This window comes from Bombus pyrosoma, linkage group LG5 (genome assembly GCF_014825855.1).
Source record: "Bombus pyrosoma isolate SC7728 linkage group LG5, ASM1482585v1, whole genome shotgun sequence".
NCBI classification, from domain to species: domain Eukaryota; kingdom Metazoa; phylum Arthropoda; class Insecta; order Hymenoptera; family Apidae; genus Bombus; species Bombus pyrosoma.
The window spans coordinates 11,593,141-11,619,642 of NC_057774.1; the positions used below are offsets into that span (position 1 = coordinate 11,593,141).

The 26,502-nt window shown below is 36.4% G+C and overlaps 1 protein-coding gene across 7 annotated transcripts in view; it reads left to right on the forward strand.

Annotated features, from left to right (window-relative positions):
• Nucleotides 1-26,502, forward strand: part of LOC122567758 (hemicentin-2-like) — a 504,101-nt gene that overhangs the window by 412,529 nt on the left and 65,070 nt on the right. For 6 of the 7 annotated variants that reach the window (XM_043726708.1, XM_043726709.1, XM_043726707.1 and 3 more), the window contains exons 4-5: nt 15,310-15,518; nt 20,830-20,946. In XM_043726708.1, coding sequence (XP_043582643.1) covers nt 15,310-15,518; nt 20,830-20,946 — 326 coding nt within the window. The remainder of the gene's footprint in view (nt 1-15,309; nt 15,519-20,829; nt 20,947-26,502) is intronic. The other variant, XM_043726712.1, reaches the window with a different exon arrangement.

The window sequence follows — 26,502 nt, forward strand, 5'->3', positions numbered from 1 at the left end:
AACATTCCACATCCTCCCACTATTGTGTTTCGGCATTGCCATCTTTTATCTCTCAATTTCACTATTTTACAATCGTACGATTCTACAACTCTACAAATTTACCTACAACTACTCAACGTCCCCTACTCCACATAGTTTTACATCTCTCACTAGCATCGCACCATACATTCTACGCTACATTCTATGTCCAATACCGTCGCGAAATTCTTCGCTCTCGCACGTCGTCATAGTATATTTACGCAATATCCGAATTCAATTCACGCTTCCGTAATTCTACCATTTCATTTCCATGCCATTCCATATCTTTTCATCGCTTGGAAAGAATACGACGACCCATTAGATTCAATTTATCGCGTGAAACGAAACGAAACATCCTAGGCTACGTCCTCCGTATCCGTACATTGTCACGCGCACGGTTGAATCATATTGTCCCGTACATATTGTAGAACGCGCGTACATCACGCATATCCGCGCGCTAGTTTATCGTTACTAATAAATCTACTACATTTGACAAGCCTTCTGTCCCAAGTCCTCCACTCTACACTCACGAAATTGTCTCATCCTCGCACTCCTCTTATGCGTGGCGCGCCAACCCAACGTCCGTTTCGTATCGTTCTCCACAAAAATCCCAATTTTCATTGCTGCTCTATGATTTCATCATTCTATATGATTTACAAATGGAATATATACGACATTGGGTTACGAACGTATATAGTTAAGCAATTACCGTAGAAATCTTTTTATCTTCGTATTGTGCATTGCACAAGGTGTTCCAGAAATCGTGACAAGACCGGAAAACAGGTGAATCAGGTGAGATAAAAGTAAGTCGGAAAAGTATAGTAACATTTCTTTGTACGAGGCTTCGTTTTGGATGAAATTGCGTTTGGAAATTTATTAACGTAGTACTTGAACGTGACTACTCTATATGTAAAAAATGTAGATGAAAATAAGTCGAAAATGCGGAATAATATTTTTCACAAGACGTTTTGTTTCCGCGAAAAATAAATTTGAAAATGTATTGTCTGTGCGTGTTAGGTCAGTTTTTAACTGAACATATTCGAACTCTAGTTTCTTGAAAATGAAGTCTGAAAAGGAAAAATTTCATTTCGCATTTTCCGCTTATTCCCGCATGTAGAATAAATTCCGATTCCACTTCTTTCTCCTAGTCCGGCATTAGCCATGTTCAAGTTCAGCACTTCATGAATTTTCATACTCATTTTCTTTTTTTTTTTTTTTTTTTTTCTTGACAAAGCCTGGAACACGATTTCCGGAACATCCTGTATAAAACATTTAAAATTATTACTAGAAATTATTAAATTAAATTTTGAAATCCGATTGTTGTAATTATGTCGGACAAATTTGAAACTAGTCCGAAAAGGTACATGGAGATTACAAGATATTTGTTACAAAAATATACATATTTAGCGTAAAATTAGTATACGACATGAATATAATGGCATAATAGAATAACAGAATAGAATCATAGAATAGGAAAATTCTTGAACTCTGTGGAAAAATAAAAAAGTCTTTAAAATAATTACGCAAAATAAAGCTACAAAATGCGGAACATGCAAAATTTTTCTATTAGAAAATAGAGCATTGTAGAGCTATGAGACTATAAAATTCTAAACCTCTGACGGCAGAGAACAAAAGCAGAATGAGAGTATAGAACGATAGAACTGTGGGATTATAAGGTTACACAACTATAAAACAGAGATATTGTACAATTTATAAATACTAGGGGTGACAATAAAATAACGTTAAAAAATAACAGAGCAATTCTACCTAAAAAAAAAAAAAAAAAAAAAAAAAAAAAAAAAAAAAAAAAAAAAAAAAAAAAAAAAAAAAAATTGTTTTACAAAGTCACAGAAGCGAAAAACCAATAAACGCAACAGATATAAGTTTCCAATATAGTATAGAGACATTTAAAACAATCTAGAGATTTTGTTCCAGGAAAATGCACAAATCACAGACATAATCGCAGACAAAACAAAATTAAGAAATCATAAAATCTAATAAACCTACAAATACGAATTTCCGAATGAAAGAATTTTATTCTCCAAAACGAACTATAATAAACCTATTATTCAAGACCTGCTGAAGATTCTATAAGCTCCATCAGCTCCGTCAAATCTAAAGCTACGTATTGAATCTTTTGATACGTGTTATCTCTCTCTCTCTCTCTCTCTCTCTCTCTCTCTCTTTCTATCTCGTGCATCCCTTCTTGCGATTTTTATTCTCGAAAGTTGCTATCACGATTCGATCGCAGTTTATGCATAGAAACTAGAAGAAGCAGAAATCCCATCTTTCTTGCTATCGTTACAGAGGATCGCGTGCTCATCTTTTGCTTCACGTACTATTTCTGCCGCGTCTACCGCATAGTCGTTCCCCTTATACCGGTAGTACTTCAAGATCGTGCTTCTTCTTTCCTCTTCCATGGTGAAACCCTCCTCCAAGCGTTTAAAATGTATGAACATGTTCCAGGTTAAAATTGAAATTATATAGAAGATATTTCGTTGAACTGCTTCGATGCTTGTGACGTTATCGAGAAGAAATGGGTACTCGTGTTAAACCTACTCGAAGCTCATGTACGAAGAGCGCTACAGGTCTTACGGAGAAACGTTTTATGAACTTTTCTTCCATCCACCTTTATAGTGTCTGAAAGCGTATACAGACTGTTCGTATTATTACGTCTCAGAGGCTTTCTGTAGGTGATGAATTTATAACGACATAGAGGAGCTTTATTATTTTTTAGTATTTAGTATAAATTTTTATTACTTTGTTATTTACAATGGTGTTCCTTTACGCATAATTTAATATCGTTCGAATATATATTATTATTTACGAAGTTTTACTATCTCTGCTATTTATAAAGTATCGCTATTTTTATTACTTACAAAATTGTATTACTTCTTACGTGTATATAGGTTCTTTTAATTTGTCATAGTTTTTATGTAATGACAAGACCATAAATGTTTTTAAATTCATAATAAATAATTCTTTCTTAGCGAAACATTCTCCTTCTCCATGTTTGTAACAAATCTATCAATTGCGTAAAAAATGTTGGCAACTAATAGTGTAAATACTGTAGATTACATTCGACATGCATATATTTTTCTTTCCAATCTTTTTGATATTTTAAATATCTTTCATTCTTTCTTATGATCTTTTCTTTTTCTCCAAAATCTCTTGCGTTTTTGCTTTTGATATTTTCACCGGGGAACGAACTAAATTATTATTTACACGATTAGTACAACGTTATACTCGTAGTCGGCGAAGGTCAAAGCGGAGTATGTAACTCACTTTTACTAATTGTTAATTTCGCGTTTGAGAGAAACTTCTCGTGGAGGAACGAGATAATCAAACTTAACGCATTAAACTTCACATTCAAAACATCAAACAAGGCCAATTTAAAATTGAATCTCGCGTGACTTGCATATATAACAATATATTCTATGTCTGCTGTATTCTCTTAATAATAATTGAATTATCCTGGACTCTACAGATTATATAACAATTCAGATTTCTAGATCTTTAATTAACAGAATAAACGAGACATGATGAAGTGAATAAAAAGAAGAAACTAGACATGATTCTTACCCTCTAATTTTGCTTTATGACGTCTTTTCCATCTTAAAGCTACGATTTCGCCTAGTTGCATGAAACACTCTATAAATATTTATGAGGCCGTAACTTTCGTATTCATTAATACGAGTACTGTCAGCTAGGAGTTAAAGGAAGCTCCCTAACACAATTACTTAGACTGTACTGCAGCTGATTTTTTCTTCTGCTTAATCTATTTAATTACAATATCGACACTTCGTTATCATAACGATATTAATATGAGATCGAGTGAGGTCGAGTTTAGACTATTTATTTCTTTTTATATATAGGTAATACTTCATAGGTAATCAAGAAATTTCAATATTTATTAAATGGAGTGAGAAATTAGTGACACCGCCATTTAACAATTGAGGATTCATATTTTCTACCATTAATAATGTTCTTCGTTGTACCATTATTTTTAATCTAACGATTAGAATAATATATATATTATTCTAATATAATATGTATATTTTCTAATATAATATATATATTATTCTAATCGTTTTTCGTTATTCTAATCATATAATATATAATAAATATATATATATATATATTATAAATATTATAAATATATATTATAAATATATATATATATTTATTCCTACGACTATTCCTTATTTTCTAACGTAAAAGTTCCATCAAAAGATATTATCTTCAAATGATTGAAAAAGTGAAACGAAAATAAATTGGAAAAATAAAAATCCCTTATCTAAGATCATTTTTCAAAAAGGTTTACAAAGAAAGAATCGTTTTAAAACAGTAAAAGAAAGGATATTCGACTGATGAATAAATAAAGCTTCACGGGTTAAAATCTCAATCTATAAAATCATACTATCTTTTACTAAAAAATATACACACAAAAATATACAAAAGAAAAATATAAATGTTCAGGAGAAATATACAGAAGAAAAATACGTAGAAATATACAGAAGAAAATGTATACACACACAGAAATGAATATACAGAGATATACAAAAATTTTCAATTCGCCTCTCGCGCATAGCTTTCAACCCCTTAACAGAAAACCGAACAGCGGCATACCAGAATTCAGGCTCATAAAATTGTTTTCCTTTTTCATCTTCCCGTATAGGAATTATTCTCAATTGCCTGGAGAATTTCTGTCCAATTACGCGATATCTCCGGTTGACAGTCGACCATTAAACCAAAGAAACGACAGAAACCAAATGCACGCGCCGAGCACAGGGACGAGAATCCTTTTCGGGGTGGCGTACGCGCCATTTCCAACTGTACAAAGTGGCCGTTTGGCAGGTGGGACGTAATTAACCGTGAACTTTAGCGCGTAACACCGGAATAATTGGTTTGCACGGCGAAATCGCCGCGAGATCGAACCGGACACCAGCTGGATTTAATAAAAATCCAGCTTTGGTTAGTCGGTTAATTTCAACCCCCTCCCGTACGCCTTCGTAATTCCGTCGACTTCGTTTCGTAACGGGAAAACTTCGTTGGAAACTGGTTTAATTCGATAGAACTAATAACGTCCGGTGTTGATACCAAAATCAAGTTTAATCCGCCAGTTCCGATTCTTTTTCTACTCTTTTAGCGGCCGGCCCTATATGTGGCGCGGAATATTTCCGAATGGAAATTTTTATCAGAGCGTTAACTCGTTCAGTGCGAAACATTTGAAATTGGAAATGTTTCCTCCGATGCGGAGATCGATGTTTATTTCGTAGGTCCTGTGTACAAGGTTTTATATGTGCTCTTTTTCTTTTTTAGAAACGAGATCTGTTATGTGAATTAAATTTTCAAATTTACGAATTTCATTGAATACGATATCGTCCGGTATTCCCCTTACGATCCTGATCGCGTTCGTCCTATGAAGCCTCCTCTTCGATAAGAGCAGAGACTGCGACAACTCGGCATCAGATCTCCCCTGCCCACACCGAAGTCCCGTACAGGACCCGAGAACGGATGACGACTTCCCTCATATAGTCGGCGCACTCCAACTTCTGCCCCATCGATATTCGGTAGCAGGCCACGTAAGGCGTTGGCTGGCGTCGTCACTTTGGGAACCAGGAGCCTGAAGTGCGACCCGAACGTCCATTCACCGTCGATGGTGAGGCCCAGATATTTCATCTGAAGAAGCCCTACATACCTCGACATCCTCCCCCGCTTATGTCCAAACACAGGTCGGGCGGAGGAGTTCCCTCACGCCGCCAGTCGTAAAACCATGTGGCCTCCGACTTGACTGGAAAACACCCTCAGGCGTATAGCCGCATCGCGCAAGCGGCGGCGTGTAAATGTCGCTGCTGGGGTATTGCTGCTTTTCTTCTCATTTTTATATCGTGAAAGAAAAGTCGGACTATGGTCGCCGGGATTTTGAACCCGGGTCCCGAACGTTCGTAACCTAAGGCGCTAACCACTGCGCTGCCGTCGTCCGACACTAATTGGCGTCGAGTGCCGCTACACATGTGTCTGGGGGCATGGGACAGCGAGGCACCGCATCATAGCCGATGGTCCCAAAATCGAACCCTGCGGAACCTCGCGCTCGATGGGCCGCAGCCCCTCTCCACCCTTGCCGGTGTGCCCGACCCACTTGTCGCTCAGGTAGACCCGTATGATAGGAATAATGTAGGGAGGCACCTCGAAGAATTCAAGGGCCTCCGTTATCCCGTCCCAGGATATGATGTTGAACGCATTGACTATGTCTAAAGAGACTGTCAGCGCTACCCCACCACAGGAAACCATAGCCCGCGACATCTCCCGTACCCGATTCACCGCATCCATTGTCGAACGGCCCCGCCGAAAGCCGTACTAGGTTTCGCGCCAACTGGGCACTCGCCCCGGCATGGTTCCGATGTCTGATTCGACGCTTGATGCCACGACCGGGTCCATGACTGAACCCTCTGATCTGTCCATCCTATCTGCAATCCTCTTGAATTTCCTGGTCACCTTTGACGCAAACTCCATTGCTTCCTCCATAGTATTAGTTCCGTCTGCTAGTATTATCCTCGTGAGACGCAGGAGCACGTCCGGTGGCCTGGCGGTCCACTCCCGAACGGCTGTGATCGTGAGGTGGCGACACAGTTGGGGCCCTGCGCGCACGTGCTTTCAGGTAATTTCCGAGGTAACCCGTGCGGCGACTTTGCCGTCGCGCGTCGCAAGATGTCCGCGCCTGCCTACGCGTGCCCCGAGACGTAGTCGTGTGACGGCGCTGTCGACGCGTGTCCTAATATGGCCTCCTTACTGCCTCTTCGACAGGGCTGAATTTTCTTTACTTTCCTGTCCCATCCAGTCCGTCGCTTACCAGTTTTCTTGCGCACTTTTGCACACACAAACTGGCACAATATTCTGGTCCATTTCTTTTGTCGCCTCTCCTTATTTTTACTATAATTTCGGTTGCAGAGTACGGAGCGACGTGAACGCGTCCTCTCTGCATGCCGCCATCTTCGGAACCCCCTTCAATATAAGTCAGCTAGGGGCTCTTTATTTCCCTTCGCTTGGAACGTCGCCGGATATAAAAATTCGTCGGCCGGAAACCAGGCTCATGCCTCGCGCGCCAGTAAAATAAGCTCGCGAGATGCCGGCCTCTCCGACGAAACGCAGCCTCTTGACGAGAAAAATAAAGTCGAGTTCTCCGCGTAGTTTTAATAAAACTATGGATTGTAAAGTTTCCGCACGGTGATGCGATGGCCGTAGTAATTCCTGGATAAGTGGTCGTATTTTTTCCTCGGTAAAGCCTCGCGAAGTCACATGGTCGGTTTTATTACTTGTTTTTTTATGAGTTGGAGGGTTTAGCGGCGAGTTATGCTCGGGCTTTGCACGGTTAATTGGTGACTGATGGGATCGTTAAATTTTGAGTACTCGATGATTTATGCAGTAATGGAAGCTTGGATTTTTATATTTCGGATCATGTAAAATTCTCGATGTTAGAATGTTGTAAATTGTCGTAGCGATTTATTTATACGATATTATTTTATATTGAAACGACCGTTATGCAGTATATTGGTTGGCATATAAAAAGTTTTCATGCTATTCGTTAAAAGGAGAATTATATTTTTATTTAGATCTTAAAGCGGATGAACCTGTGTTAAAAAAGAGAGGAGATAACCGTTCTAGGAACTCAGATAACTGTCAAAAAATAATTACTCGGTAGCTTAACTAACTTTCGCAACTTTCATTAGTTAATTTCCATCTCTAATAAAACTCCAACCTTAGTTCCATTAACTTTCTAACATCACTTAGAAAGCACCACGCACACACACACACACACATTCACCTACAACCAAACAGAAGCTCTCTTTAAGCTTGAACCCTCCTCGAAAGTGCAATATTTGTTTCAACAAATCGTTTCACGCAACTCAAGCATTTTTCGCACGACCAACTTATGAAATCTTATAATGAATATGAATGTTATTATTAAATTTATTACTAAATTTATTCACTATTAAATATATTTGTAACATCATTTATATTTTCGGTAGAGTAAACTTCTCACCATCTCCTAGATCGAAGAAAAATACCGAAAAACATCATACACCAATAAAAATAAAAAAAGATTTGTATAATACGCTCTAAAACTTGCCTCTTACTATGTACTGCCAGTTCGAATGGATCAACCAGGTCGTCACAATTGTCCTTGGTAGAATCGCCTGTTCCATCGACTGAAATTTTATTAAAAGGTGAACAGCGCACACGCGTGTGCATACGTGCCGTTAAGGAAAGAAAGAGATAAGCGAACGGCGTTACGAAAGATATGTTGGCGAGCCGACTCGTAAACATTTGGAAAAAGATCTCGCTATAACTGCCGCGGTTGTGATAAACGGCGTTACATAATAACGCTGACAGAATGTGGCCCGCGCTGATTGCAGAACAAAACGGAATGCTCACGGGAAATGTAGCACGCGTACACCGCCAGATAAGAAAAACGTCGCGGTTAATTATTTGAGAGAAGTTTCAGGCTGGTTGCAATTCCCAGGGACGTGTCGTTGATGATGCAACTAGAATTTAGGGCCGAGGGAATTCAACGCGCACCGGTCTGTAACGTGTTGAAACTATGAATACTTCTTGCTCTTTGGATCTGTAAACATTTGCCAACCTGATGTTCAACATCGCTTCAAACGAAACCATCAACAACATTTTGTGGTAAAAAAGGAGATGCTTCTTTTTACTTTTTCGTATTTCGGTGTAGGTTATACACATATATATCGGACGAAGTAACAATAAATCTCTGTTGACACGGAACGCTTCTTTGTAATAACTCTTTCACAATAAGCAGTAAATCTCTTTTAATGTAACACTTTAGAATGATTCTTCTAAGCTTGGTTTCCACGACATCTAGTCTATATGTGCCTCCATCGTTTTTATCGTCTCGCAAATAAAGTAGTCCAGAGATTTTATTGCAGGAAAAAGAAAAAACAGAAATATTATGAAATCAAGGAATCATGAAACCTAATAAACCAACAAATACGAATTTCCGATTGAATCAAAAATTCTATTATCCAAAAGGAACTACAATAAATCTATTATTCGAGGTTCACTTAAGATCCGATAAGGAAGCTCTATTAAATCTAAAAGCACATATTGAATCTTTTGATACGTATTTTCTTTTCTCTCTCTCTCTCTCTCTCTGTCTCTCTCTCTCTCATGCATTTCTTCTCCCGATCCCTCTCAAGTTTTTTTATTTTTGATATTTTAATGTAGACTATGCACGTATTTGGGAGCAGGTGATAATAAGTCTTTTATCGAGATATTTTAATAAAACTTTACACTCTACATTCAAATTACTCAAAGTATTCCGTCTACTAATTCAAATATATAAGATTCAGATACTTCAAACGATAATCGAAATTGATTTACCAATCACTCAAAACCAAACAGAAACCTAAGCCAAATGTTGGTTGAGACGTTATCTCTTTTAAATTTCAATCGTATAATAACGTATATACTATACTCTCGTTTGGAAAAGAAAGGAAACACGCGGCAAGATGAAAAAGAGAAAACGTAAATGGCACATTGGTAAAATACATTCGGCCAGGGATAGAAATAAATAGTTAGCGAAGATATCGCCATCGATTTACCCCATAAATTTAGTTAGATCCCGTCGCTATAGCAAGCTGCAGGGTAATAAAAGTAGCGTCGCGTAAAAGCGAGATATTAGATAGTGAACTGGTTGAAGAATCTCGCGTGATTTTGTGCTTTTCTTTGATAACCGTCCCGTGTCCAGACGTATTCCTCGATTGATCGCTTCGCGATAGTTTAGCGCAGGCAATGTGGAAGTTTCGTACGCCGTACCTTCTTCCCACGATCTTGCTGTTTCTTCTTCTTCCGCTTCCTCGAATCTCGAAGGATACTTCCGTGTCCATCTGTGTATCGCGGAATAAAGATGGGCTTGTTTGCGTGATTCCAGTAAAAGTTTCAAATTTCTACGTTTGAATTTTCTATTCTTCTGTTTGCTCCAAACTTGGAAACCTCTTACTATATTTCATCATTTTCATTCTGATTTATCTTTTTGGCTAATCAAACTGATATTTCTGTTGTTATCGTGAATGTTTGCTATCTTTCGGTAAATTGACCAAATTTTATATCGTTCGATTGTTTATTCTTTCGATCGAATTTCCTATCCTGGATCTTTTTACTCTTTCAATTATGGAATAAATCGATTGAATTTTCCATCCACGCGTTATCTATTCTATTCTATTCTTCAATTCTTCAAAGAATTCATTGAATTTTCTATATTTCCTACATTTATAACCGCGCTTGGCCGAAACTGAAGTAAGGAAGTAAACAGTTAGGTTATGCTTTTTAGGATTAGGTTATGGATTTTACGTTAGGTTACCTACTATTCGATTTAACGCTTCCCCTAAAGATTTTATTCGAAACGTCGGACATAAATTTTCTCTTCTCCACGTTATTAATTTCATTTAATACTTCAATAAATATATATCGTTCGATTGATTTAAGAAACGATACCTAATTTACTTAATTTATAGGTCGAAATAAATATCTATAAAAAATTAATAGCCGTTGCATAGAGAATCATACAAAGTTCTCTCTCCAATGACGGTAATACGTGTCATTCCATTATTATCCTCCATCATTTTTCATTTATTCATTGTGGATCACTAATGGCCCGTGATATAATGGACAGGTTGCAAGTGATAAATATGGCACAGCTAATGACATTATTATGCGTTTCACGACGATATGCCGACATTTCAATGATAAAAACATCAGCATAATAATTCAGGAAGCTCAAATGAAAACGTTCGCTTAATCTGAAAGCTTTAAAACGATTTTGTACTTCGTTTTAAAATATTAATTCCGATGCAAAAATATCATGCATTTCTTTTTAGCTTACGCTAAATCCAATTTAATTTCAAAATTGTAATTGAACATTTCAGAAACCACATTGATCGAAAAATTAATCTTATACACGTTCGTCTTTCTTCTAGCAAAACAAACATATATTTCAATTCTGTTAAATAAAATATTCGTCATATTACACGATACAATTGCTATAAATGTATCCGTAATTGTATTATAGAAGAGTGGTGTTTAACAATTAAACACATTGATTACACATTAAAACACATTAAAACATCGATAAACATTGATTTGATTTCGTAGACCCGTTTAATTTTTATTCGACGATAAGTTAAATTATAATAGTTCATTCACTTTCCCTAATACTGATTTTGACTAGTGGAATACGTCATTACCTAAAGTATCGAACAATTTGACAAGAGTGGTCTTCTTAATAAAGTGACAAACATAATTTACCCTTTAACATAATAGTCTTCGTATCATGCCTTTACGAGAAATGTACCTACTTATAGATTTAAAATATTTATTACTTGGAAACTGTGTGCCCGGACAATGAGATCAACATTTCTAGAAAATGACGTGGATCAGTTTGGCCATCGAAAGCATTAACCATTACTCGGAATGAAAATTTCAAAGCCGTCCTAATTTTATACTACTCCAAGACAAGAGATGTACAAGAGATGTAATTCTAAGGCCAATATTAATAAAAGAAAAATGGGAATAAAGCGTTCGACACAACCTAATACAATTAATTGAATTATCCGCAAGCATCTCACGAATCCCAGACTGGATATATTCTCCAATATTTTTTACTCTGAACTATTTGCAAAATTACCAGTACATATTTATCAGAAATTAACCGAGTAAAATTCCAAACCAATCGTCGACGAATCAATAACGTTCGCGCGATCAAAAATTCAAATATTCCACGATGTTTCGCGCACGGGTAGAAAAAACAGATGCTCAGGGTTAAAAACATGGGCAAGAGGGAGAATCCGTGATATTACGAGCGATAACAACACGAGATGCAACGCTCCGATTACATCGAACATTTCTCGTGGCTTTTAACGCAGTCGCGCGAAAACAGAGACGCGTGCTATTCCGTAGCAGAGCCGCGTCAATTTTCCCAATAAAAGCGTTCCTCGTGATCGGTTGCTTGCTTTATATACGCCTGGCAAGTTTATTAGACCCGCGAGCAAACATTTCGAACGCTTTGGCTCGCGTTTCACAGAACTTAATATCGCAGCCGCGAAGAAAGAAAACATAAGTGGAAACTCGTTCGCGTTGCTAGGTGGTCGGCTTTTCCCCGTTTCTGCACGAATTTTATCTTTCGGAAAAATATCACGAGCACACAGCGTTTGTACTGCAAACCTTTCACGCGGCTCACTCATGGTTTTACATGCAATCTCGTGACATCAACAATAACGTTCGGAAGTAACATTTGTGACATTTTGGTAGGTTTAAGCTACATACGTCTACGTCTACGTCTACGTCTACGTCTACGTTACATAACAAAATATGTCACTATATAGCTATGTTATATAGCTATATTATAGCAAACTTGTGTAACTTGTTGAAGAAACAAAGAGAAAAATGTTACACATGTACAAACAAGCGCGAGATGATTCCTTATGAAAAAATAAAAAAATAAAATTCAAACAATAACATTTTTTGCCCGACGCCTAGTTTTCGAGAAAACTGACTTTGGAAATTTGTTTGATACATGTGAATTTGACAAGTCACCGACTAAGATACCAACAAACAATAATTTCGTACATTTCTTCTATTCATACAACTGGCAGTCGTTCTTAGTCTACTTCGAATTCAAATCTCCCATAATTACCAAAAAGGAATCTCCCGATAATTGCATCGTCATCACCCCCCCCCCCCCCCCCCCTACTAGGAATAGGTTTCCATCGACGCAACACGAAGCTCGACGACCCGTCACAGTCGATTAGATATCGCCGAGACGTACATGTTACGTACATGTACCAACTGAAAAACGAAACTTTTCTATTTCTTTTTTACGTTTTTTAAATTAAACTTTTACTGATGCACTTGTGAGGTCTTTCCGATTAAAACGAGACCAAACATTTGGTGCCATTTTAATCAGAAAAATGTAACAAAAGCGTTGTTAGAGGTTACATCGACCACAAATCGAATCTAAAATATCTTCATTTTTGAGTTAAAGGTCTCAACTTTAATATTTGCCGAACGCTTTGACTATCAATCCTTCTTTCTCTTTCACCCGCTTTGTCCCTTACTACGTTCGGCACAGCTAAGATCTCAGTTTCGAGGTATAAAATCGTTCCTACCTCTCCATAGCTGCGACACTTGTGTCTCGAATTTTTGGCAAACGTCGAAGGTCTCTGCATATATGCAAAAATGTTCCGTCGCTCGACCTTAGTTTCGAAGCCAGATTGGGTTAGCAGATAGTATAACATTAATCTGGACACTGCGAGGCGGCCGGCCATGCGAATCCCCTTATCGGTACTAATATAAACAATTCTGACCGGGCGCATCGCGCCGCAACCGGGTTAATCTTCTTACTAGCCCAATCCAGCGTGAAAACTAAAACCGACCGCCAGTTACATGTACAGGAAAAAATTGTTCAAAATGTTGAGCTCTACAAAATCATTTCGAAATCATCGAAATCGGAAGTGGTTCTCTTTTTACGAATACGTATTACAAAGATATTCAATAATACTGGTAACTTGTATCTTGTGACTTGTACAGCATCACTGCATAATAACGTTAATTCAATTGTGACTTTGTTTTCATAAAAATTGTCTTTCATAGTCGATAAACACGGACACACTGTGGATTTCAATTGAAGTGATTCTTCACGTTGATAGGATTACGTTGCTCGATTATTTAAAACCTGCCTTTTTCTTTTTCCTTTCTTCTTTTTCTTTTTCTTTTTCTTTTCTTCTTTTTCTTTTTCTTTTTCTTTTTTTTTTTTTTGAATTTTTGTGATTAGAATATTGATTAGATATGATTATAATATTACTGTAATTAGGATATTAATGTAAATAGAACTTTGTAAAGGTGTTGTACATTGCAGTATTAATTTACATGTTACATGAAATGAACATGTTATCGATTCAATTTAGCCATCGAAGAGTTTGATAACCGTAGGAAAATATCATTCCGAGTTAGAGCTGTAAAATGTGAATTTCGAAACATCAAATGGTGGAAATGTATTACACGTTACAAACAATTGTGTTCGACCGTTCGCGGAAAAGCGCGATCGCGAGGAAGCGCGTTAACGGGAGTCGTAAATTCCCGTTACAATTCTACAATCGACGCCACGAAATGATCGATCCCCTATTTCGTTTAAAATAATAGAGGTGGTTGAATAGATTATAACACTCGGGTGACAGGTTATAATTTACACTTTATTCCAACAACTTGTAGGCAAGATGGTTACGCTCGGTGCGTATAGATATAAGTTAAATAGGTGACTGATCCAAGAGATGTTGACTGTTCTAAAGATGGAAAATCTTTTTTATACCAATTAACGGCCTTAACGGTAGAATCGAACAGCTTCAGTTTATGACAGTTCCTTAGGATTATTGCGGTCCGCTTAATTATAGTTGCACAGCTAGTGGCCGCCTCCACCGTAAACAGTCACCGGATGTAACAAATTGTAATATGCATGATACCTTATTGCTTAACGCAATATTTATCGATAGATACTACGAAAGTGTATTTGTAATAATGTAGTGAAACCCGTTTCCTTCGAATCTAGGAAACGAACGGAAACTCGGTTTACGAAGATTTGTCGCTAAATGAAAATGTGACAATTAATAGAGTTAGGAATAATTGCGATGCTAAATGTAGGTTTCATATTTTACGCAAACATAAAGAATCTTTTGTAAAAAAAAGAATAACTAATAGGATATTCATACATAACGTCTAATTAATAAAATTAAGAACAAACATCACTTTATACGTTTAAGCAAAATTAAATTTCGAGAAAGGAAATGTTAAAACTCTTTCGAAATAAAAACTTCCAGAATCAAATACGATATGAGTATCCTCTCTTCGCACAAAAATTCTATAACATGTTTAATGTAATACTCCTAATATAACATATACAATAAAAAATACACTTCACCTAATAAAGGGAAAGACTCGCTTCCTCTTCACTTCAAAATTCAATGCCCAAAATCTTAGAAATTCTTTTGGATGTTCAAAATCATTCCATAAGAACAATGCTAAAGTTGTTGCAAGAGAAACTCGATACTCGACAGCAAATCGACAGCAAACGGCGTCATTATTTATTCCCAGCAGTAAGTTTGAAAAATTGAAAAATCATTAAAGCCTCTTCTCAAGTACAGTTTGTACAGTTAATCTCAGCTTCTAGCATCATTTCGTCATCAGCTAACCATGTATACGACGCTCGTCTGCTTACAGTTTCGACACAAGGACGCAAAGCACCCTGGAACAAGGAAAACACTGGCAGGATATCAGCCTCGACAAACGTGCCTTCTTCAAATACTCGGAGAAACCCGCGAAACTCATCCTCGAGTCTGTCCGTGAGAGTGACGCCGCCGTTTACAGATGCAGGGTCGATTTCAAGCAATCCCCGACCAGGAACAGCAAAGTCAATCTCACGGTGATCAGTAAGTGTTCAGCAGATCAGGATCTTCGCCTCGTGGTTGATCCTTCTCCGTTTGTGTTTTTCCCTTGCGTTTATTTCTTCCTTCCCCTTTCTATTTTCAGGCACGATCTAGGCGTGAAATATTTCGATATTGAGGATATAGAAATCGATAATATATTCTGTGTTATATCGATACTACGTTATAACGTTCATAGAGTCGGTTTGCTAGAAGAATGATAGAAATTAATGTCTTTTGGAATAAAAGCTAAAATTTATGTTTGAGACAGGAAGTTATTACCAATTCATTGATTTCTTAACAATGGAAATATTTTGCTCCATATATTTCTGTGTATAATATTTGCGAGCTTTTTGTTTATATGTTTTTTAAAGATTGGGTTGAGATAGAAAATTATTAATTAATTCTATTATGCAAAAGTTTTGCTCCACACTCTTTCGCTATATAATTCTCGCGTTCTTTCTGTTTATAATATTTTGCACCTCTGATGATCCCTACGAGAATATATATATGTCAAAAAGATACTCCAAAAAGATTTTAATCATAGATAAAAACCTCGTATCATGTCTCGTTCACTTTAAAAATTTATTTCCCTCTAGTTCTAATCCCTATTTTTGAAAGAAATGATTTCTGTTTCATCCTCTGTTCCTTCTTTTATTGCGTATTTCTTCCTTTGCACCGTTTTTCCTTGTATCCCCTACTATATACGTATTTCGTCTGTCCCTTGTGTCTGTCCGTTTCATTCTCCATTAATCTTCTCATTCTTCCTCCGTTTCCTCTGCTTTGAGTCCCCTGCATCCATTACTTCCTTTTGACACGGTAATGCAATATCTTCGAGTCTTTGTCTTTGCTTGCTTGTTTATTACGTTTCCTTTTTTCCTATAGCCCATCCACCCTTGTTCGTTTGTGTAACCATCGTCGTGCTCTTTCATTTCTCATCCTGTTATTCATTATTCCTTTTTTTTTCTTCTCATTTCTCATTTTAATATGTAGAAGAAGTCTTACAACATTTACCTTCTGTATTATCAACTTTTATATGTTTGCAGTGTCAGATATTTTTACTGTTTTCTTTTTCTTTTGTATTTCTTATTTGCGTATATTTATACATCTATGGGAAAACTAAAACTAATACTACGAGTATGACAAAATTAATATATGCTCCCAATGAGATCGAGGCATAATTACATCCAATTATTTTTATTTTCATCGTATTACTTTAGTTGTGATTTCCGTTCCGATTGTAAGTTCCGCGCCACTCCGTGTATTTGTATTTGTATTTGTATTTGTTCGCATATTTCGCCATATCTCTGGCGAATTCCTCATATACTCTTCTTCAACACGCAACTTGCATTCTGCCTTATTCCCTTCGTCCATTGTTTGCTCCTTTAATACGTGTACAGAAAAGTATACAGCAAGTTAGTAGAATGTCATAGAAACATAAAAGAGAAATAGAAAAAAAAAAAAAAAAAAGAAAACGTGCAGTAGAGTCATTCGTATTCCTGTCAGTACACTCAGTTCTCACTTCTTTTCTTGATAAATCCCTGACTTTTCCTCCTACCTAACCGTCCACTTCTCTCGTCTACACCTACGCCATTTTCCTCTTTTTCTCCATCTTATCAATTACACACTTCTCGCTAAGCAAACTGGACGATACATAAACTACAGTTCTATTTCTCTGTGTTTTTCTGTTTTAATCTTCCAACCAAGAAAATCTCGTTTAACGATCTTTTTATTTTTCTTCAATTTTCTTCTGTGTAAGAGTGTAAAAAGTTGTAAAGTTGTAAAAGTTCTATTCCGATTTTTCCCCTGTCCTGTGTTGTGTAAAGCATAATTTTATTTCTTCGTCGTTTTTCGCTCTCGACGTCAAAAATGTCTCTTTCGTATATACTTTTTTCGTATTCTTGGGATTTTCCTGACTAATAATTTTTGGATATTTCTCCTCGTTTCAAGATTCATCATATTATTCTACCTTTCTTCACCTTTAAAAAACAATAGGATTTTATTCCTACATTCTTTTGTACAATAATTTGCTCTCGTGATAATTATTTCCTAAAGTTTCCTTTATTTCACGCTACTTAGATTAAAATAATATCTTTTCTTGTTTCCTCTCTTTCAAGTCAAGGAAATCTCGTTTACCAACTTTCTCCGCCAAATAATCTTTGTAATTTTCTCCTCGTTTCCAAGATACGCAAACTATCTCTTTTTCTTTTTTCAAGATCGATGAAATTTCATTTAGCGATCTTTTTTCGTCAAACTTCTTCGCCTAATAATCCTTTTCAAACTTTCTCTTACCTCCATATTACGCAAACTGCTACTTTATTCCTCCGTTTCCTCCATACCAAACACAGCCTGTTTATTCATTTTTCCCCTCAAACCTCGTTTCCCAATAATTTTCGAAATTTCCAAATCAGCTTTTATTATTCTTTTATGTAGACGCTTTATATCTCGTTACAGTAGTGATTTTCAACCTTGTCCACCTCGTGGCACGCATAAACTGATTACTAAAATTCTGTAGCACAGCAAAATGACATTTGTGCCAGTGTGTTTACAAGTATTGTTTCTTGACAAGGGTTTAATAAACGTTCGATACGACCTCCTTGTGTATGACACAAGGCACATTTCAACTCAATGAATAACATTTTTGGTAGCTTCTGTTAATATTATCCGAGATATTAATGATGCCTCAGTATCGCATTCTAATAATGAACAACAACAACAAGAGATCAGTCGCATTTAACGTATTAAGTGGTAACGATAAGAAATATTTGTAAACGCAATGGCACATAATATTCCAAATAATTGTTTCATTACGGGCCTTGTATGGCCCGTTATCTTCACAGTTATCGTATGTCACGTGAATGAATTATACTTATGAATTAATATATATTATATATGAAAAAATATACAGCACTCGTATAAAAGAATTAAAGGTCACCTTCGTTTCTTGAAAAATGTTGTAAACATAAAAAAAAAAAAATGATATAGGCTATTATATTGGTCGTAGAAAACTACAAAACCTCTTTCCTCTTTCATTTATTCCTAATGCACTACATTTACGAGAAAAACGCTGGCTAAGAATTACGTGAACATAGCCTGCATATCTAAAGACGTCGAGTAATAGTATACAGATTAAAACAGAACGTACTCATTGTCTATAAAAATCGATAGTGATTTTAATGAAATTTCAAAATGTCTTATACGTATAACACATAAAACATTTCTATAGTAACCGTTCAAATACTTTCGTAAGCTAGTACATGTGTAGAGGACTTGTGTAGAGGATGTTTGACCGTGAGATTTACTAGTTGTTATTGCTCGTTGTCGTAACCGTCGAATATATTTAAAATACCAAATTAGTATACAGACTACTATACTCGCTTAGACGCTCGTACAGAGTATAAATGGCAAAGTAAAATTGCTAATTAATACTCGGTAAATGCTCGCTGGATGGATCGTCGATAACTCGATAGATAGCTGGTCGATACAGAAAGATACTCGTAGATACCGATAGATACTCGCTCGAATAGTAACTCGGATAATCTCTCGGACAATAACTGCTCGCTCGCGATCGCGTACGTTTATTTATACTGGTCCGGGGAGAGTCGGAAAATTCAAATTCGTCTTTATTCGACGGCTTGCAAGTAGCGGCGACATTGTTTCGCCCGGAGTTTATTTATCATTACGTTTCATGCGTCAAGGCTGTGTCAATGTCCCGAGGCAAAACAACAACACGAGTCGCTCTCGATTCGCGTCGTCCTTTGACTTCTGTGCCGCTACACATGTATATGTAGAATCATCAAGTCATAATAATAATAATAATAATAATAAAACATACTTATTGCCTATCGAAAACAATAATCATTTTAACGGAATTTCAAAATGTTTTATATGTATAACGCATAGAATATGCAGATGAAATTTTTCTATAGTAACTGTTCGAATATACTCACAAGCTACATAGTATGTATCTAAAATGTATAGGCATTAAGTAATAGTATATGAATTATAACGGAACATACTTGTTGCGTATGAAAGGCACTGCGAGTTTGTTGGACAACCTAATATCTTTTTCTTCTTAATTCATCTTCCTCCTCACCCCCGTCTCTTCGCACCTGTTCTTCTAGCAAATCTGCTTCGAGAATTCACTTCCTCTGCCTTCGATCCTGTTGGAGTTGATCGAGGTTTGCCGACCGTTCTTCGCAATTAGCCCGAGCAAACAGAGAGTGGATTCGACCTTGTTGACCCGGATCTACGGTTCAGCAAGCGACGATTAAGGCGAGTTTTATCCGAAAGTCGTCACGGATTGGGGGGAAATACGAAATTCGATTGTGATTTTACGACGCTCGCCTCGTCGAAATTGCGACTTCGATGTCGACGATATCGATAAGTAGATTCGTACCTGCGGATCTTGTTGTCGCGCGAAAGAATTCGTTTTTCTTCTGTTTCTCTTCGGTTAACTTCTTCTGCTTGGCTTGTAGTTCTTTGAATTTTTTCTTACCGATTCCATTTGGATAATATAATAATCTTTCAATCAATAAGTATAATGGATTATTTATTAATCTTCGATTAAGCAACAATAAGGAAATTTCACCAAGATCGAGATCCTTTTTTGTCTTCTTCCTCCGTTCGGTTTGTTCGTGTATGTCTTTGGAATTTTTCTACCGATTTTATTACCATGTATAAATACCATTGGATAAGTATAATGAATTATTTACTTAAAAAGCAATTTTTGCGAAACAAGAATAGGTTCCATCGACAAGTATTCGTTCAATTCTTTCAACACTGTCGGATATCATATCGAAAACTTTGATTCCTAGGCATATCCTACATCCCGACACTCCTAAATTTCTCACAAATGCACAAAGCATCTACATTTAGTTATAAGTGAACAGCCTACAACAAACCTACATTACCAGACGTCTTATCTAAAATTACCATTTTATCCTTTGCGAGGATTAACCGGACGCTGACTCCGTTCGACAGACTTTTATTCTGCTCCAAAATACAGCTTTATCTACAAAGCTGGACAATATAAAATAATTTCTATATCACGCGACTCCTCAAGCGTGCCACAGGGAGCTTTTCATTCGCGTCAAATAAAACTACCAATCTCCATGGACCATCCGTAGTGTCCGTCGGACGGCACAGGTCATTAGTACATTGCCTTGGAAATTGATTCGCCCTGTGGCGCGAGAGCCAGAATTCCATTTCTTCGTCATCGCTGAAGTTGTTTCGCAGCGTGAGCGAAGGGATGAGAGGTGGCGTGAGTCGCGGAAAAACGAAGGGTAGACGAACTTATTGTGCGAAATTATTGCAGTACCACCGGAGCAGCTTAGCATATTGGACGAGAGCGGAAGATCTCATATTCCTTATTACGTGCTCGGCCCGTACAGCGAGGGTGCCTCTCTGAATATTACCTGCGTGGCTGCTGGTGGTAAGTACCGTGCACAGAGCTGAAAAGATGATTAGCGAAACGATGCAGCAGCAAGGGAAAGTACCGCTCTTTATCGGTCTCTTTATCGTATATGCGACACTTTCAAATATCAGTTCCTATCTTTACGATTGTGTTACCTGGCAGATCGACGAGAAATAATGAGAAATATCAGAAATAACCGATCAGCGTTCCTTCGCCTCATCACTTTTTCAGCTCGCTATTATACTCGCGCTTCACTTTGCCTCCTCTGTGCCTACGCTTCTCTCTTCATCGGTTCACAAGATGATTCACGGTCATTTTACAAGACGGTCCACGCAATTTTACATCGTAATTTCCTTTATTTGTGTAGTTAAGCCTCGATTAGGCACATCCAGTGATTTAGGCGAGTAATTTAGTAAAACAATTTAGTCGAGCAGATTCATTCTAGGATTCGACAAATAGGGATGTGCAAGCGTCCTTGATACAATAAATAACGGCCTATGATGTATGTCTTGTTGTAATAGTACTCTATACATCGATTAAATTTCCATCTAAATCTCGTCCACACCTTAATTTATAACCACCCGTATTTACCTTTATTGCGCTAATCTTTACTTTGAATAACAAAACTCGCAAATTCTTACATCGTATCAATTTGTTGCTAACGAACAAATTGAGTTAAAGATACGAGATAATCGGTATAATTTCTATTCTCAAAATAATACTATAGTTATATGTTTTATCGTCTCTGTTTCCATGATTAATTACAAAGACACTCTTTCGTCTTTGCCGTCAATTCCGTAATTCTTCAATACCTTATCCGATTGTTCGATATCTTAATTTCTCGATAGAAATTGATAATCTTTTGTCGAAACAGGATCGACATGAGAATTCCCGAGAGATTACCGTCGGCGTTATGTTTTATCCTTTCTTCGTTGAATGTAAGACATTCTATGATTATACGAGTAGATCGATAGTCTCGTTTAACTACGTGCGTGTTATTGCGATGCATTTGTAAATTTATTAACTCACGTATTTATTAACACAGAATTTTTCTAACATTTTAGATTCTATATTTACCTAAACTTTCAAAAATATTCTCATTCTTATAAAACTTTCCATTAAAAAGAATTATTTAAAATGTAAATTTAGGAATTTAATTTTTTAATTTAGGGAAACTAAAGCTATAAACTATAGCTTCATGTTTTCAACGATCGCAAAAACCAAATGTTTATCAGAATTCTTCGAAAATTTTTCCAACGCTTAAACGTGCCTTTTTCAAGTCAAGAGAATTAATTTTTTTAAAAAGGTCTACGTGCTTCTCGAAATTGCGAGAAGAAATTTATCGGAAACGCGTCAGTTTGGCGTATTTGGCAATCCTGTCGTTAGAGAGATGAGGAAACGTCGACATGTTTCGGCAGATCCTTCGGATACCAATTTCTATTCGCATCAATATTTTTGATCGCGTTCCATTTTGCATTTACACGCAATACGATCGACGCTTAATCTCAATGTAACGCGACCGACACGCGATCCTCGCGCGTGAAACTTTCCATCAGCGAAACAGCCGGAAGTTGATCGCTTCGGGGAAGAGAAGCATGATTAAAATGAAAATTTAATAGTGCCGGATACCGGCGAAGGAGATGAAGCACACAGCTGTACATCGTGTTAGGTTCGTTACTTGTTACCCGAATATGTATATTCCTGCGTACATACTGGGTGATACATTTTACTCGTCTATTTGTACATTTTCAGTTATTTCGAAATTATTCGTTGTTGCTATAAAGGTACGAATTTTTATTACTTAATTTTTAGAAGAATACACTCTGTAATTATTATTTTTCTGCGTTTTTATCGTTTATGTATTACATTAGTGCTGGAAATTCAGTAGGACATTTTTTTAATGGAACGCGAGGACATGAACGTTATATTTATTGTATTAATGGAATTTTAAATGGATTCTAATAAGAAGATTACATACTATATCTCATTTATTAGATTTAGGTTGTACTTCTTATACTAACATTGATAAAAAGATCGTATATTATATCTCATTCATATACATTATTTATTTACACTGTATTTCTTAAAATGATGGAGTATTATTGATAAAAATTAATGGAATTTTTAATAAATTCTGACAAAAGGATTAGTAGTCATCGGTAAGCTTAAAGATAAAAGAAGTAAAAGGAAAAGTAAAGTAAAAAAAGTAAGCTACAGTCTGTCTGAAAGGTATTTATCGAGATATTCATGATATGCGTGAAAATCGTATTATATTTGAAAAGTTTTACTTGTTAAATCATTTATCCGAAACGCATATTTCTTCAGTTTATTTTAATAAAGCAAGTTAACGAGGAAACGATAAAACGACAAAAATCTATACTTGTCTAGAAGATATGTTCATCGGTTTTCATGCTCTTAGTAAATATAGTAACCTGCTCAAGAAGCATTAATTGAAAGCATTAATTTTATTCAATCGAACTGTACTAATAATTCCACCAAATTATAAATTACGTCACTGTCATGTTGTCAGGATCACCCTGTATACGTGAGCGCGAGCCTGCACGTTTATCTTGTCGCGTCTTTTCCATCTGCGCGTCTAACTTCTCCGAGCATGCATACCCTTGTAGCATAAAGATCTATAAACAGACGCGAAAGGGGCAGAAGAAAGTCGTAGCACGTTGAGGAAAGTAAAGGTTATAAGATAGCACGGTGGCGCTATCACAGAACACAGAAAGAAACGTTTACGCCAGAAAGTGAGAAATGTAGCGAGAGAAGAAACACAGGCACTACAGACGAGAAACGATTTATTAACCCGTTGTATTACGAGGTTTTTTTAATGGTCGTGTTTCATGAAACGTGTTGTTTAACCGCGCGTAAATAGTTTTCTTAAACGTGCCAGATCATTTTAAAGTAATCGTTTAAAACTGTTAGATAACCGTTCTGTGAGCGACGCCAGAGATTTTTATGATGTTACGTTGAAACCATTTGAGAAATTTGCCAGTATGAATTCTACGTGTGTGATTTACAAATTTTAATTATCTTAATTTTCAAAAATTTAGTACCGACAATGGTTGAATTGATTCTTGAATGTTTTAATTATTTTAATCGGGCGATGTTTGTGCCGAGAATAAATAACAAAATTAAAAGTTCTTCCATTTTATTATTATTTTTCTTATTGATTCAACCGTGACATATAATTTCGTTCAAAAAGGAAAAAACGTTTCTAAAATAGATTTGTATATTCGAGAAATCGAGTTATCCATTTTTATGTAATTGTGTTAAACTTCTGAAATTTTACGAACGGTTAGAATGTCGTAAGGATTGTAAGGAAAATAAATTCTTAACCGTTCGTACGCAAGAAATGTATCGATTTTTCCCATATGTTAAATATCATCCGTATCAGCCTCTTGTTATATTCGTGCGTAATTTGCATTATACGAAGAAGTAGGGCAGGAAATAGCGAAACAGACAGGAACTCGGTCTAACTATCTCTAACTACTTCAAGTTGTCTGACTATGTATGCACAATGGTACTACTCAAAGGCATTCTACTTCGGCGGCAGCATTAGGCTCTAAATATGGAAACTATTCCATTGGGCTTCTAACCACCTTCCATGGTGAAATTAATTTGTATTTCGTTTTTCCAAGTTCAGATTTTTTTTTTTTTTCTTTTTCTTTATCCTTGTATCTCGAGATCTAATTTCATATACCACTGTAATATAAATTTATATCTCGATTCGTTATTTCGTCATTGTATTTCCTACGAATGACTTTGTTTCATCAAATATCATATAATAGATTTATTCGTAAGTGAGACGTTAGATATCTGCGCGGTGTAAGTAATATAGGACAACGTCGCGCAAGTACTATAAGGTCGGCTTGATCAGTTTTGTCGCAATAACTAGATCACATTTCTATTCATTTCAAACGTAAACATTACGAAATTTCCTGTTTTTCAACTCATAGAGTTTTTAATAAGAAAAACGTTATCTGCGTTATATCCTCGTTATTTTACCATCATTCAAACATCTTGGTCTTCTGGAAAAATGTCAAACAAAGATGATAATGACGAGTGAAATGTGTATAAGCGATTTGAGGAGGATCTAGATATTTTCAATGGCATTCAAGTCGGTCGAATTACCTGATTATGAGAATAAGGGATATTCCCCGATGAAAGGAACTCCAATGGATTTGGCTGGATTTCACATCCTTTATTATCAAATTAATTGTTATGTACACGAGAGTTTACATATTGAAACTATGCACTGTGTGTAAAATAGTGTATACATCATGTGTAAAATAGTCTGTAAATGTGTAAATAATCTTAGGTATCCAAATGCAACTTGTTATTTGTATAACAATATAACGTTGAAATATCAGAAGAGCAAAATTTTTATACGTAGTCTCATTTCAATGGCCACAGACGGTATAAAAGAAGAAATCATTTTTACCATTTTCCATATACGATTCTAGAAAACCTTAAAGAGCTTTCTCGTACTAACCCATTTGAAAACTGTGGACAATACCGCGAACCATGTAATAAAGGATTCTCCTCAATAAAGAATTCTCTATTCATCAGAATCATTCTATTTAAAGCAATAGATTGTAAAATAACGTGTCTAAAATAGCCAATGGGTAAGAGAAAATGATAAAAATAACAGAATAGAAATAATCGAAAAACTAAACATAATAATAATGACAATGGTCAGGATTGCAAATTTATCAAGATATATGTAATACAATTTACTGTAATACAATAACTGCGGTACCATTCGGCCACTGGAGACAATCTTGTCAATCTCGAACGTGTTAATAAACTCGGAAAACGTTATTCGGTGGTTATTTATCAAGGTGTGAATTTATTACGTCGCCTTCGTAGACAAGACCTTCGTAGGCGAGAGACGGCCATATCAGAATATCAATTACTTTCATCAATCACAACCCCAATCGTTGTTTAACATCAAAACACACGTCATACCGGCAGTTTCCTCGAGATATGTCATCCCTGTGCGTCAAAAGACGTGCTTTACGCTAGATCGTATATACTTATCCGCACGATATTCCCGCTTTCGCACGTCGGCGGCGTTTAAACGCGCCGCAAACTGCATCTCGTGGCTTGCCAGGAATTTCCTCGCGTTTATTATTTGCCAGAGGGTATTTATTTATAGGAAATTGTAAACAGATTGCTTGTCGTATTGTAATTGTAAACATAATCCAAAGCGTCTAATGCTGTTTCACCGACGTAACGTATATATAACGTGGCGTGCCGCAAAATATTTTGCCGACTGCCATTTTCCACCGAAATGGAATTACCGTTTATCGTTCTGCTTCTGTAACTGTGCATTCTACCCAACCGTTTGTTGTCGTTTCCGCGGAAAATGACTGTGAAAATTTCCATCCACTATCACTTTTGCCCTAATTTTGTTCGCTATTATTTTCTAATTCCATTTTTGTACGATATTCTTTCACCTTCTTCTGAAAATTTTTTTTTCAAATTCATCGCCAATCGAGCCACACTTATTATACTATTATATAATAGCCTCTATAACAGACTAATATCGATAATATCGTGAGA